Below are 13,793 nucleotides of genomic sequence, written 5' to 3'. Positions count from 1 at the left end.
AATCTCTTCAAAACCCTGACTTCGAAGCGATATATCACTTAAGCGTTAATAGCTACCACACATCGGCAGACGGTAAATCTATTCCTTATCAATCCAGCTTTATCGTGTTAAAATTTCAGCGAAATCGAACAAAACCAGAATTAATTAGAATTTTTTTGTGACCTCACTCCCCAGACTTGACCTAACAAAGGAAGCCACGGTCGCCCATAGCAACCGAAAAACACGAACATAACAAAACCGACGTTTCGGCCAAAAAACGCCAGAATTATCGCCTGAGAGCTTAAACATGAATGGGAACATCTTTTTCGAACTTTTTTCAACTGATTTAGACGAAAGACTGGCCTCGGCGGGCCACAAAAAAGACCAAGAGAAAAAAGAGAACAAGACAGCAGAACAAGCCGATAACATTTCATCGCGTGGCTTTCGGCACGAAAACGAAAATACAGCTTACTTCTGGATAAATTCAGCCTTAGGAGCCAGCAACTGGTCCCAAGTTACTTTGTGTATCCTTACAAATGTCCTGACTTCCATCTCCGAAAGATTTTGCCCCAATTTTGAGCGAAATAAACATTTCGCCGACGGCGACCGCCATTACGGTGGCTTGCATACTAAATTAGCTAACTTGATAAAACTCTCCCGAGGGGGGGATATGACGAAAAGAGCTGAAAAATGGCCTATAATTGGCTAATGATGAGATCATCCCATTGTCCAAATTTGGTGAGAATCGAAAGTAACGTCAATTTTCTGTCACGTTTTCAATCTATGGTCACTGGAGTGACAAAAATCGATACATCGGTCGGGATAGAGTTTTATTATTAAATTATATGACTTGTGTGACTACTTTGCTAGCCCTTTACTCGTGGAAAACACCAATTGAATTTCATCATGACCTTTAAGAAAGAAAGCTGCTGTTAATAGTGTTGTTATCTTGTCGTTCATATCGTTCACGCCCATACATATCCCGAAGAAAGTTCTAGATTAAGACCATTACGTCATCGGAGATTTGTCAACGGCTACCACTGATGGTGCAATAATACAGTTTGTGTTGATCAAGTGATGTGACGTCTACAGTAAGAAAAGTATCATCAATGAGTGCTTCGGAATGTGCACTGCGTTCCGACGGTAGTGCTAGGCAAACAGTTAAATTTTAAAAGCGCGGTTATAAGATCTAACAGATCTTCTTGTTCAACTCCTCGGTCATGCTTGTAAATAGCCAACTGGTCTGCCTCCCGCCAGTCGGAATGTTTAAGCCTATAATGTTTCACACAGAACCCGCACCGTGTCGGTCTATACAAGAAATACATCGGGCGACACGAGTTCTTACAGATTTCAGATTTCAAATTTCAGACCTTTTATTGCTTTACACTACATATATATTGTTAACAATCAATCTATGCATTACGCAATAAACTTCTATTGCTGTTGTTGTTGTTGCTGTCAAACTTGTTCTGTCAAGATGGCCTTACATCCTGACTATAACCCACATTGTTATACCTCCCAATACGTTTTCCGATTGGAGGAGACCGTGTCACATGTCGTGGATCAAAACTCACTAACTCCCTAGGGCGAACAAAACTCACTAACTCCCTAGGGAGACAACAACTTGAACTTTTGGACTCGCACGTGATCAGGTCACGCTCCTTGAAACCGCAGCAGATTTGTGAGCCAGCCGGCCTCAAGCAAACGATTCCTTCGCAGTTTTTTCTATTTTTGAGTTGGGAGGTATAACAAAACACTTGATGACTGGTGAGAAACAGTGAGTTTTGTTTCCCCTCGACCTCAATGTTCCCCTCGGCTTCGCCTCGGAGGACATTGAGGGTCTGGGGGAAACAAAACTCACTGTTTCCGTTGGGACCAGTCTTTAAGTGTTTATTGTCCTCTTCGACGTTTTATGTACGTTTTCGTTTGTTTGTTTGTTTTTTTAGAGTCCTCTTTGTCTCCCATGTCCAGTGACGTGGATATACATCGGGTTACGATGTATATCCACCAGCATGGCGTCTCCATACAAATTTCCATAAATTTGGGCAAAAAATTTCTCCGCATATCTTGCATAAGAAAAATTGCTGTGACCAGAATCTTGGCGAGAGTCTTTGCACATTTACCTTCTTTCTGAACTTTATCTATTGATCACTTTTGATTTTTATTTTGATCTATTTTGAATGACGTGACACTGAAAACCAGCAAATAAAATGTGGTCACACTTAGGAAAGCTAGTAACAGTTGAAAAAAGAGTTACATTTTGTAAAATGGGCCACATTTGGAAGAAAGGGTCACATTTGTAAAAATGGGTCACAATTGAAAAAGAGGGCCACCCTTAAAAATGGGTTACACTTGGAAAAATGGGTCACACTTGGAAACGTGTGTCACACTTGGAAAAAAGGTTCAAAGTTGGAACAATAGGTAACACTGAAAAATGGGTCACACTTGCAAAAATAGGTAAATCTTGGGGAAATGGTCACACTCAGTAAACTGGGTCACACGTCGAAGAATGCTTTACACAAAATGAGTCCCTTCAGTAAACAGTACGAACTCAACACCACTGCCGTCTTTGCAAAGCTGGAAGGCATCCACTTCCATGTCGGGGTGGTCTTGCCAGCACTCTTGGAAAAATGCGGGACATTTGGAAAAATGGGTCACTTAGAAAAAGTAGTCACACTTAGAAAAGCTAGTAACAGTTGAAAAAAGAGTCACCCTTGGTAAAATGGGCCACATTTGGAAGAAAGGGTCACAATTGAAAAAATGGGCTACCCTTAAAAAAATGGGTCACACTTGGAAACGTGGATCACACTTAGAAAAAAGGGTCAAACTTGGAACAATGGGTAACACTTCGAAAAATGGGTCCCATTTGGAAAAATGGGTACCACTTGGAAAAATAGGTAAATCTTGGGAAAATGGTCACACTTAGAAATTGGTTCACACTTCAAAAGATGCTTAATGCTTACAACCCATGAGAAACAGAAACACAGACAACAATAAATGTGGGGAAAGGGGTTGGGAAAAAAATACTCCAACAGGCTAGTGTCAATAACAGAATACTAGTCTAGCTTGGTAAGATGGGAGGGGTCAAACATCCCCTCACCCACTTTTTCTCTACCCCTCTTGAGGGCTGCAGATCACAATACCCTGCAAGAGTTCCTTACTCCTCTTTAGGGCTGCCGATCACAATACCCTAAAAGAGGTCCTTACTCCTTTCCACGGCTGCAGGTCACAATACCCTGCGAGAGGTCCTTAATTCTCCTCAGGGCTGAAGGTCACAATACCCTGAAAGAGGTCCTTAGTCAGATAAGGTAGTTAAGACTCATGGTTACCACGGCAACCAATCCATTCTGTGGGTCTATGGACCATCCCCTCAAACTTTTGATAAGCCAAGGGGGGAGGCCGACAGAAGCTATATCCGGCATATTGAGAGGGCTGTAGACCAGACATGAAGAGGAACTGCTTAGTTTCAGAGGTAAGTTCCACTTTACTGAGGGGAGAACCAGAGAAAGTGGACCTGTTGAAGTCCTCCGGAAGGACAGGAAAGTTTTCATAGCCCTGATTGGGCAGATTGTCTGGTCAGTCTTCCCTATAATAATGGTATGGCCTGAACGGAAAGGGTCAGTTTTAGGTATTTTTATGCTGACAGACATATGTTAAGGATTGAGGGAATTTGTAAGCAAGGTTATATCGTTTGGGGACAAATGGATAGCAGGGGAGAAGGGCCAATTGCATTTCATTTCTGCCAGGTGGGGGAGAAAATTGGGGTAGCCACGCATTTTTTCGAGATGATTAGCCTTGAATCTCAACAAAAATGCTGACATTAGCATTTTTCTGGAAAAAGAAGGAAATGATATTTTTTACATATTTCCTTATAATTCGCCTTTACATACACAAAAGCAAACACATTTATAAAGATCTTAAAGCTGCATGGTAAAAGGTAATATAAAAACCATTTTTGGTATGTTTTAAATAACAAAATCGTTGCAACAGCGCTTTTAGCGTCGCTGACAGCCCTCCTCTGGTTCAGCTAAAATACAGTCTAAATACCTTTTGCTCACAACCAGAATCTAATGATGACGTGTTGAATAGGCTTTTCAATTCACTTCACAACATAAAATATAGCGGTAACCACGCGTTTTTTGAAGTTACTGATCCAGTCTTTTTTGAAACCTTTTACGGTGCCCGTTACATTTTTCTCTGTCACGTACCTCCCCAGTGAGTAAAATATTTGCCGATCTCAAACTTGTTTTGCGCGTGCACTACGCCATCTGCAGGTACATTTTTACAGTTGGATTTCAGTATAATTTTCGACAGATAACAGCTAGTTTTTCAGCTAGAAGCCATTAACAGTTACTGGTTAGCCATACGCTGCTATTCTGGTATTCCTGGTTTAAGTACAGGTTTATTAAACTTGATTAGATCACAGTAGAAAAATTTTGCTTTCATTTTAGTGTGTACTTCGTAGCGAAGTTGATTACGTTAATGTCAACCACAGCCCGCGCGTGGCACTTACAGAATGCCTTGCGCGATGCGCAGAACGTGTGCGCACTAACAAAAGTAGGCACCATCCTTAATGTAGCCATTGTTTCTCACACGAGAAAACATTTTTCAAAGTTTCCGCACAATATTTTCGTGATCATTTTACGTGATATGAATTTCCTATTGTCTTTCAGCCAATCATAATCAAGAATTTCAATACAATACAAATTTCGATGTGTAATTTGCACTGGTATTACACTTTTTGCACTGCACTGAGCTGCACTGCTCTCAACCAATCGGAACCGAGTAATTTTTTCATGAATATTATTAACCATACAAAATTCCTCCTCTCTCCAAGTGATAAAACTAGCCAAAAAAACAACAAGAACAGCGCTAGCCGTATGTTTGATGCTGATAATATATCATAATATACCATTAAATACAGTAACAACTAACTTTGTTGACAGTTTGGTATTTTTCGGAACTGCCCCCTCGTTTATCGATAAAATTTGTTCCTCGGTAACCGAAGAGAAGTGGGGAGCCATTTTGTTTTTCTTCGTTTGCTCAGAGGTGAATAGCAGCGGAGCTTCCGCACGCCGAAGGTGAACGAGCGGAGCCCCATAACTGAGGAAATTCGGTAACCCATCGATCTAAAACTTTTGGCTTTCCGTCCGTCCATGCGTACATCTGTCCGTACGCCAAGCCCCAAACCTTGGAAAATAAGAGAGTAGCATCATTACCATAGATACATCTTTGATATTGGACTTCCATGTTATGGTTATAATTAACAGCTGTCAAATCAAGGTATTCGCTGACCAGTATCACGGGATTATATCGCGGGCTCAGATTTAGAGCTCATCTAGGTCAAGTCGGTCAAGTACTGGCTTTTTGGTTGGATCGCAGGCTCAAGCCAGGTTATTACCGCTGGGAAGAAGGAGGGAGTACACGGAAAGGCAACATTTTGGCGCGTTGTTGACTTTTCTTCCGATATATTCCTTGGGCATTCGTCTCTTGGAAAGTCCCTGATATATTGCATACGCATACGTAATTTCTACAATCTTGGAAAAATGTGGTACGTGGGTATAGTTTGTTAAAATTAAACTGGAAAAACTAGCAAAAACCATACGCTGAAAAATTACATGCTCACAATTAATCATTTATTTGTAGTTTCTGATCCAAGGAAAAACAAATCCTCTTTTTCCTTTATTATTGAATATTGCAATCAAGAGCTCCGCTTTTAGGCTTGGCTAAATCTACGTATTACTTGCTACTCACCTCCGTGCTAGCCAATCAGAATGCGCAGAAGGCACTGTTCACTTGTGTGGTATATATTAACACAGGCGTCATCGCCTTTAGTCTGGCTCCAAATTTACTTTAACGCCATCAAAGTCAAGAAATCGGAAAAATCTGCGTCATAATATATAGGAATATTCACAAGATTGTTTTCAGTTTAAAATCGGCAGAAAAACAAAAATATTCAGCCTGGGAGTATGATACTACTGGACATTTAACGAGCTAAATTAAGAATACATCGTGGAACAAAATTCGTGCAAAAAAAATTTACGCACTTTGCATGATGAACGTGCAGGTGAAACACGAATGGTTTCTTTAAAGGACTCTTTTTGAAAAGGAGATAAAAGACAACTAAGAACAGGACCCATCTCATTACCCTTACATGAAGTAACGTTAGGGGAGCTTGAACGTTCTCTGTTCTTTTTAATAAGCCTCTGGTTGCGTTATTTCCCAGCCTTCCTTTAGGGCGTTGTAAGCGGACTGGAGAGCTCCTTCATTCCATTCCACAATGCCTGAATATGCTTCACCCACTATAAAAACATCTTCACCAGGAAATGGACGTTTGGCCCATTTCATTAGATCATATCGGCTTACGTTAGAACCCGCCTTTGTGTGATGCCTATTGGATAGAACAAGTAGTACGTGTTATTAAAAATGAGTGTAGCCATAGTTAATGGAGGGGGATGGTTATGAAACATGCAAAAGTGACCTTTGCTTTATGCTTTTTTTTTTTTTGCTATTTTGGGGCCTGACCCTGCTCAAAACCTGGCAAAATACAAAAGGTAGTTGATTGCGCTCATTCAACTAACCAATAGAGGCATTGCGATAATGTAATTCATGCATAGTCAATGATCAAAAATCAACAACATAAATCTTAGCCTGTTTGTTGCTTCTTTGATGTTTACCAGGCTTCTTAACCATCCCTCTATTAACTTTGGCCCAGGTCGTTGACATTTCATGCAGGGAAACTAGATAGCTAGTAAGTCCCTGCATGGGTATTTCTGGGATTGTTTTAGGTGACTAATAACTACAAACCTGCAAAAGCCAAAAATCATCATTCGCTTACTGTAATGTGCAATGTAACCACATGATTACGGAAGAGCAGGTCCGTAGCTAGAGCAAAAATATATGGCTGAGGCAATTTCCATGGTTTAATTCCCCTTCCGGGTATTTAGGATGTGTTTGATGACTATAAACAACAAAAACGAAGCAAATGACTGAGGCAAGTACCTCTGTTTGCCTCTTACTAGCTATGGCCCTGAATGGGACAAGCTACCAAACCAGCCGGATGCTTGTATCATTTAAAGCAATTATAAAAAATCATTTCTCTCAAGCGTTGTAGGTAACGCGTTGTAGATTGTTGTGTAGATCGTTGTCGGCCATCTTGAATAGTCGAAAAGACATTTTGAGCCTCAGGAGAATAATTAATCCTCCAATCGCTGGGTCTTAAAATCAATAGAGATCAATTTAATTGTCTAATTTCAGCCACTATCTGAAATGATTGTTGCCTAACTCTGAAATGCTTATACTTATGAGGTAGATATTGAAACAAGTATTTCTTTTCAAAAAGGCCTTAGCTCTCGAAGTAATCAAGGACTAATATTTTCGGGCGATATATTTCTGATATTATTATACATTGAACTCGCTATCTCTTTTCTGATTGGCCGAAAGCGTACAGAGAATATTCGAAATCAGCGCCCATGATGTCATCTATGTAGCTGTTGATTATGCAATAATCATGTCAAGGACACTCAAGGTCACGGGTAATCATGTCATATATGACCGCGGTGCATGATTTTTAAGGGTAATCATGTCAAGTTCGTGCTCTTTGTGTTGCTTGCCGTCAGTGGGGAAGCAAAAACATGACTTCCATTTTTTTTTCGTTCAATGTATAATAAAACACTTATTAGATTCGGTTTTTCTGATATCCAGAATAATCAACGTATCGGTAAGAGTTATCAGCCTCAGCCTTCGGCTTCGGTTGAGAACCCCTACCTCGACCTTGATTATTCTGGATATCACAAACACCCCATCAAATAATTGTTTAATAGGGCGTTTTTATGGCAGCCATGTTGGCTTTCCCAAACAATAATAGAAATAAGAGGAATGAATTACTCAAGAACAAAACTCAATTCCCAAGAGACGACTTTTTTATAGGGGCTCATGCACGGCAATTTGAGTTATTTTGGCCGAGAGCAAAGTTACTTTTAAACTGAAGGAAACCTGTAAAATAGTTTTTAACTAAGATAGAAAAACTCCAAAGAGAAAATAATCGGCCATAAAGGAACAAGGATGGTTAAGGATGGAGAAGATTAACGGACTACAGACAACTAAATTGAAAAACTTAGGCTAAACTTTTCACCAATATGGCTGCCTTAATGATATGTGGTTATTCCCTATACCGAATAGCTTCTTGCAGAAAAGTTTGCTCACCAAGCTACTTTTTCCCAATATTTGAACACCATATCCAGAGGCTCTGGTAAGACTGCTCCTGGAAACACTTCTTGAATAGCTTTCTTTAATTCCGACTCCAAAACGGCTTTAGGCAGCTTGGAAAGCTCGCCCCACTTGACTGCGCATGCTCTCCAAGCGTATGACAGCTGAAGAACGGCTTCGCCGCGGGGTCCCTTACCACTAAAAGCGAACGCAATTGAGAACATTAAAAGTATATTTCTAAGAGAAGCTAATATAATCAATGCTGATTTTGAAGACTATACCATATATTACCATCCATTACCATATTATACAAAAAGATTCCCTAAGAAATAGGGACAATGTGTCCTTTTTGATGGCTTACCCGTAAGGCATTATAGAGACTAGACAAGAAGCTGCTGAAAAGAATCTTTCAAGCGGCCTCAGTGTCAGGTTGTGCAGCGAAGTAATGTTTTCCCACCAGGGATAACTGTAAACCGCCACAGCTTTAAAGCCAGACTTTGCAAAAATTGCTTGGAAGAAGACATTTCTTTTAATATCTGCAGCCACGTCCCCAGCTATCTCTTCAAATGGAGTGCTTGGCACGGCAATGATAAGCTTTCTGGCCGACACTGTAAAATTATCTGTATCAACTGCAAAAATATTTCTTTTCCTATGAATTGCTTTGACTTTCTCCCTAGCGTACATCTTTACTCCCAAATGCTTCGCAGATCTTTCCAATGCGCTGACGATATCTGATAGGCCACCAGGCGGCCGATAGTAATCATACGAAGAATTGCTGAAAGCTTCATCCATTTCATATCTAAACAAAGTGCTTTCTTCACCATAATTTCGCTTTGTAGCATACATGGCCCAATAGAATTCGCAGCCTTCACTTCCAAGTTGCTGGCACACAAAATCTCGGTAAGAGGGAAATTCAAGTGTTTTCTCTCTAGTAATGTTCATCCAAGCATATTTCAACATTTCGGACAAGGTCATGTTTGCAATGGGGCCTGACAGTAGAGTCGGGAAAGCTTGCTCTTTGAGAGCCTGGGTACTAGATACAAAGATTCCTCTTGTTTCCCAATGTGCATCGTTTATATCCATTTTCAACATCGGGATATTGAATCGACTAGCTAGGGTCCTGAAAGTAAAATTTATCCTGTAAACTTGCAATTCATGTAAACCTAACACCAACAACAATCCTTAATTTCTTTAATTTTTTTTTTTTTCAAATACTCCGCATCCCAACTGCTAAGGGGTTCTTGCAGACATGATAGAGACTCTCACAGGCTTGGAAAAAATCAAAAGGATTTGAGCCGTGTTCCCTTATGTTACCCGATTCTGGTTTAACTGGACTGTCAGCTGAGAAAGAACATGTTGTTATCTATCTGCTGGGATGTGAGATTTGCAAAATTGACTGAAAGCTCAGAAATGGACTGAAATTTTAACCGGTAGATGAGAAATCGCCGAAAATTGGCGAGATTCTAACAGCCCCAAAACAGACTCGATCAAATTTGCTCAAGAAAATTCCCATAAATTTTAGAACTATGCGGTAGCTCTAGGCCATCTATCTGATCTCGAGCAATGGAATCCCTGAAACTCTAGGAGGCTGAAGATTTGGCCTTGCAGCTCAAAGCGCAAGACTTTCTATCCTAGGAGCTCAAACAAATTTACGTTCAGTTCCTTGAATCCCTGGGGCAAAGAAATTGAGTGATGAGACCTTGTTTTCTCTTGGAGCCATTTTTACTACGAAGTTGTACACCCCGAGAACCCGTGCACTGCGATAAAAGGACACGATATTCAGTTCCTATAGTGAACCTATTTTTGTAGGATCGAGATTTGAGTGGTGATGATCATAAATACATAGAAAGTGATATTTCTTACATTACTCTCTTGTGTTCTCTATCCACACGCCAAGCTCCTAAACCTTCAAGAGTACATTTAAGCACATCGTTTAGTAACACATCCCTTAGATTTTAATCCGTGAATGTGCACGATGCACACTTAACGAGTTTTAGTAGCTTGCCTTAATTGTTAAAAGACATTGTTGACTTGACAGGTTTCAATTAGGGATATGCGATCGACTTTTCGAGTTTGTGACTTCAAAGTGAAACTAAATTTACTTGGAATAATTAGTTGAAACCAGCAACGAAGAAACACTGTTTTTTTCATTTCTTCTAATTTCAATATATTGAGGTATTTTCAAAATTATTCCATTATTAGTTCTACCAGTGGGTAATTTTCTAAAATTTCAGTTCTCTTCCGTGCGAAATGAATCTAATTGTCTTGGTGTGTGAGTTTAATCGGAACGAACAAAGCTAAGCTGCGGCTTTTGCAGTTTCAGTGTATTAGCGGTTTGAGATTTCAACGAGACAAAAAGTGGGTTAATTCTTCCTTGTGTTGAACTTTTTCTTCTTTTTTGTCTGCCGTCAAACAAAACAATATTTGAACGCAGACTCACTGCAATAACAGCTATTGAAATGGAGCGATTAGCTGCAAAGCAAACATGAAATTATCTAGTTTTCGGATTCAAATCACAAGCGCTGCGTGACTCGTGTTACAGGTCACAACCAGGCCTTTCGGGCAAAAAAGGTGATAACCTTTGTAAAGCATATAAAGCAGCACTGTTTTAAGCTTCTTAGTACGTTTCAGCTACTTTGGGTTTAACTAAAAAGGGAAAGGTATGTCTACCATCGAAGAAAACTTGACTGCGGAAAACAGGAAGCGTGTTCCAGTGACAACAAACTAACTTACTTATGCTGATGTTTGGCGCTTGGCTAAACCTGAAGTCATAGTCTCGTCCTCCAAATCTGGAATCTTTTTCAAACAAACACACGTTGTCTTCTTTCTTCATTCGCATGAGTGTCTCTGCCATGTACATTCCTGAAATACCTCCTCCGACTACAACAACGTCACAGGACATGGGACGCAAAGAGGACTCTTTAAAAGAAGAAACAAAAAAACCAAAACGCAAATAAAAAGTTGAAGAGAAATAGGGATTATTGAAGAAGGTGGAAGTCAGCCCATCTTGACATAATACTTTTAAGAACCTAGATACACTATTTTTGTGGTATTTGTGTAGCATGTGGTTGTCGTTAATGGAGTTTCATAATCTTTATTACCAATCAACTGAAGATTTTAAAACATCACTCATACAAAAATCTAGCCCCAATTATGAGTCAAGCATGGGGCGCGTTTTTATAAAACTCAACGCGCTCGAGGCGGCGTGGATAATGAAGTCAGATAAAGTAGTCTTAGTTTAGACTGAGGTAAAATCACGTCGGGGACAAAATGGAATCTACGGATTATGACCTAAGACAAACAACCTGCTTGTAATATTGCGTTTTAGAAAGAACTAACCGAGACATGATGTCTGAAACGGTCAGCGCCCAGGTGTTTATATAGACGGGCGAAGGATAGAATCTTTCTACTTTTGCATGTTTAAAGCGCAACCAAGCGAAAAGCCTAACCAAGCTTATCTTTGTTTGTCATGGTCTTATCTAATTGAAATTGCGAAACCAAACTCATTCAAACGGTGCTTTTCTACCGTCCGATGTAGACGGTTAGCCCGTAAGTCACTTGGAGGTGTGGAGCGGTATTTGGATTCCGTATAGTGGAATAGGCATCTAAGAGAGAGCACGAATTGGTGTATAATAATTTTCAATTGTTTTCACGGATGAGAGCTTTCTTCCATACTCTAACTTTCATTTCTGCCTCGTTGTTTTTGAGCTTTTTGCAAAAAGATGCATGCCTTTGTTTGGGCGAATGACACAGTTTCAGTAGATGCGATGAGACCAATCATACCAGTCTATGAAAAATCAGTAACTGTCTGACATGGCGAGTGAGACTTACGTTTCTTTGAGCAAGAATAAAAAAAATCGAGACGCGAGACCTTTGACATTTGCTAAAATTCTTCGAGACGCATCTTTTGTGAAGGTCAACCCTTCGCTAATATCATAATGGAGTTAGCCGGTGTTTGAATACCGATCAACCTTTACAACAGTATGTAATATCGCTTCAGATTCAGTGTTGGCAACAGACTTAATAATAAGTTCGCTTACCGAATCCTTTGCCTTCGTCTTTAATTACTCCAGGGCTAGCTTGCTTTGCTTTTCCCTTCTCGTGAGCTAACAAGGCAGCTACCACAATCAAGGCAATCACCAGAGATAACAACAAGAACAGCACCACAAACACCTTCACTAAACTCACGAAGAGGCCGCGCACCTCCACATTACGGACTGAATTGTACTCCGTACGCACCATGTTTGTGGAACAGAATGATATTCGAGATCAAGCAATTGTTGAATCGGCAAATGGCGACAGCTTTCACCAGACCTTCTGCGAGGTTACTTTGAATAAACAAAACGACCACTTTTTTTAGTTTAAAAGACATGTTTCGACAGAACTTCTGTCATCTTCAGTTGAATGAATGATTACAAAGCAAGTTGAATAATAAGTAGGCAAAAATGCTAATTAAGACAAATAGTAACCACAGAACGTGAAAAGGTGTAAATTAAAAGGATAATTTTAGATTTACATGGTGTAATTGCTGATTGAGGCAAGGTAGTTCTTTTTGAATATGGATCCATATTCAAAAAGAACTACCTTGCCTCAATCAGCAATTACACCATGTAAATCTAAAATTATCCTTTTAATTTACACCTTTTCACGTTCTGTGGTTACTATTTGTCTTAATTAGCATTTTTGCCTACTTATTATTCAACTTGCTTTGTAATCATTCATTCAACTGAAGATGACAGAAGTTCTGTCGAAACATGTCTTTTAAACTAGAAAAAGTGGTCGTTTTCCTTAAAATCTTTACATGTCTGCTGCTATCTAGACCTTTTGAATAAACAAAACTAGCGAAGGATAGTCTAGAGGCGTGATTTTCAAACGTCACGCTACACCGTTCCAGACAATATGCATTTCTTCATGTCACAAAACGTGATTAACTGAACGGGTATTAGTACTTAAATTGAATGATTCGTCGTCAATTTTAATTGCCTAAAATCTTAAAAATTGCGCAAGCACTTTGTTTTGGAGCGTTTGGACATTTCTCACAAAAGTTCGTATAGTGTGATCGTCCGGGTGAGGGTAGTTCTGAAAAGAATTGTTGTTGGTGACTGACGTTTCGACAACCTGAGCGGAAGTCATCTTCAGACTCAAGTGAATAGTGTTTGTCAGTCGATGATGTTATAAGTCTGGTCCGTTGAACGTTATTGGTCAGTTTAGCCATGATGGTATTGGCTGAAAGACTCGTGTAAAGTTTGTCATCAGTCATTGGTGGGTTTCGATCCGTCTATTGTTAGTCAAATTGGTCGGTTTTTGGTCCATGTATTGTTAAGTCGGTCTGTAAGAAGTCCGTTTGTCGGTTTCGTTTCCGTCGTGGATAAGTCGTTTTTAAGGCGCCGGTAGTTGTTGACATCTGTTAAGAGGCGTTTGTTCTAGGTTAGTGTACCAGCTTTCCAGAGTCAATCGTTGCATCGGGCGACGTGAGTTCCTACAGATTTCAAATTTCAGATTTTTTATTGTTTTGCAATATTTATATATTGTTAACAATCAATCTATATCTTCCCTGCTGTGCCCTGCAAAAATTGTTCTAAGTGCATTACACAATAAACTTCTAT

The 13,793-nt window shown here is 39.8% G+C and overlaps 1 protein-coding gene across 1 annotated transcript; it reads right to left on the bottom strand.

Moving 5' to 3' along the window:
- Positions 1–5,620: 5,620 nt before the first annotated feature.
- Positions 5,621–12,513, bottom strand: LOC149114374 (amine oxidase [flavin-containing] B-like). The gene is made up of 6 exons (XM_089287727.1): positions 12,228–12,513; positions 10,921–11,106; positions 10,051–10,093; positions 8,549–9,307; positions 8,185–8,385; positions 5,621–6,370 (listed from the first exon to the last, which is right to left on the bottom strand). Exons 1-6 carry the CDS (start codon positions 12,427–12,429, stop codon positions 6,175–6,177), a joined length of 1,587 nt encoding a protein of 528 aa, XP_089143853.1. The 5' UTR covers positions 12,430–12,513; the 3' UTR covers positions 5,621–6,174.
- Positions 12,514–13,793: the final 1,280 nt, after the last annotated feature.

The sequence above is a fragment of the Orbicella faveolata genome, unplaced genomic scaffold, assembly GCF_042242905.1.
Source record: "Orbicella faveolata isolate gen_17 unplaced genomic scaffold, um_ofav_v1 contig_14, whole genome shotgun sequence".
Lineage (NCBI taxonomy): Eukaryota > Metazoa > Cnidaria > Anthozoa > Scleractinia > Merulinidae > Orbicella > Orbicella faveolata.
The sequence above is the reverse complement of the archived record's forward strand: the minus strand, read 5'-3'. Positions and strand labels throughout refer to the sequence as shown.

Coding starts and splice junctions, on each gene's coding strand:
- LOC149114374 (XM_089287727.1), bottom strand. CDS start 12,429: ATGGTGCGTACGGAGTACAATTCAGTCCGTAATGTGGAGGTGCGCGGC. Junction 9,308..10,050: donor AGAGAACACAAGAGAGTAAT/GTAAGAAATATC, acceptor TTTTACTTTCAG/GACCCTAGCTAGTCGATTCA. Junction 8,386..8,548: donor GTCTCTATAATGCCTTACGG/GTAAGCCATCAA, acceptor GTTCGCTTTTAG/TGGTAAGGGACCCCGCGGCG.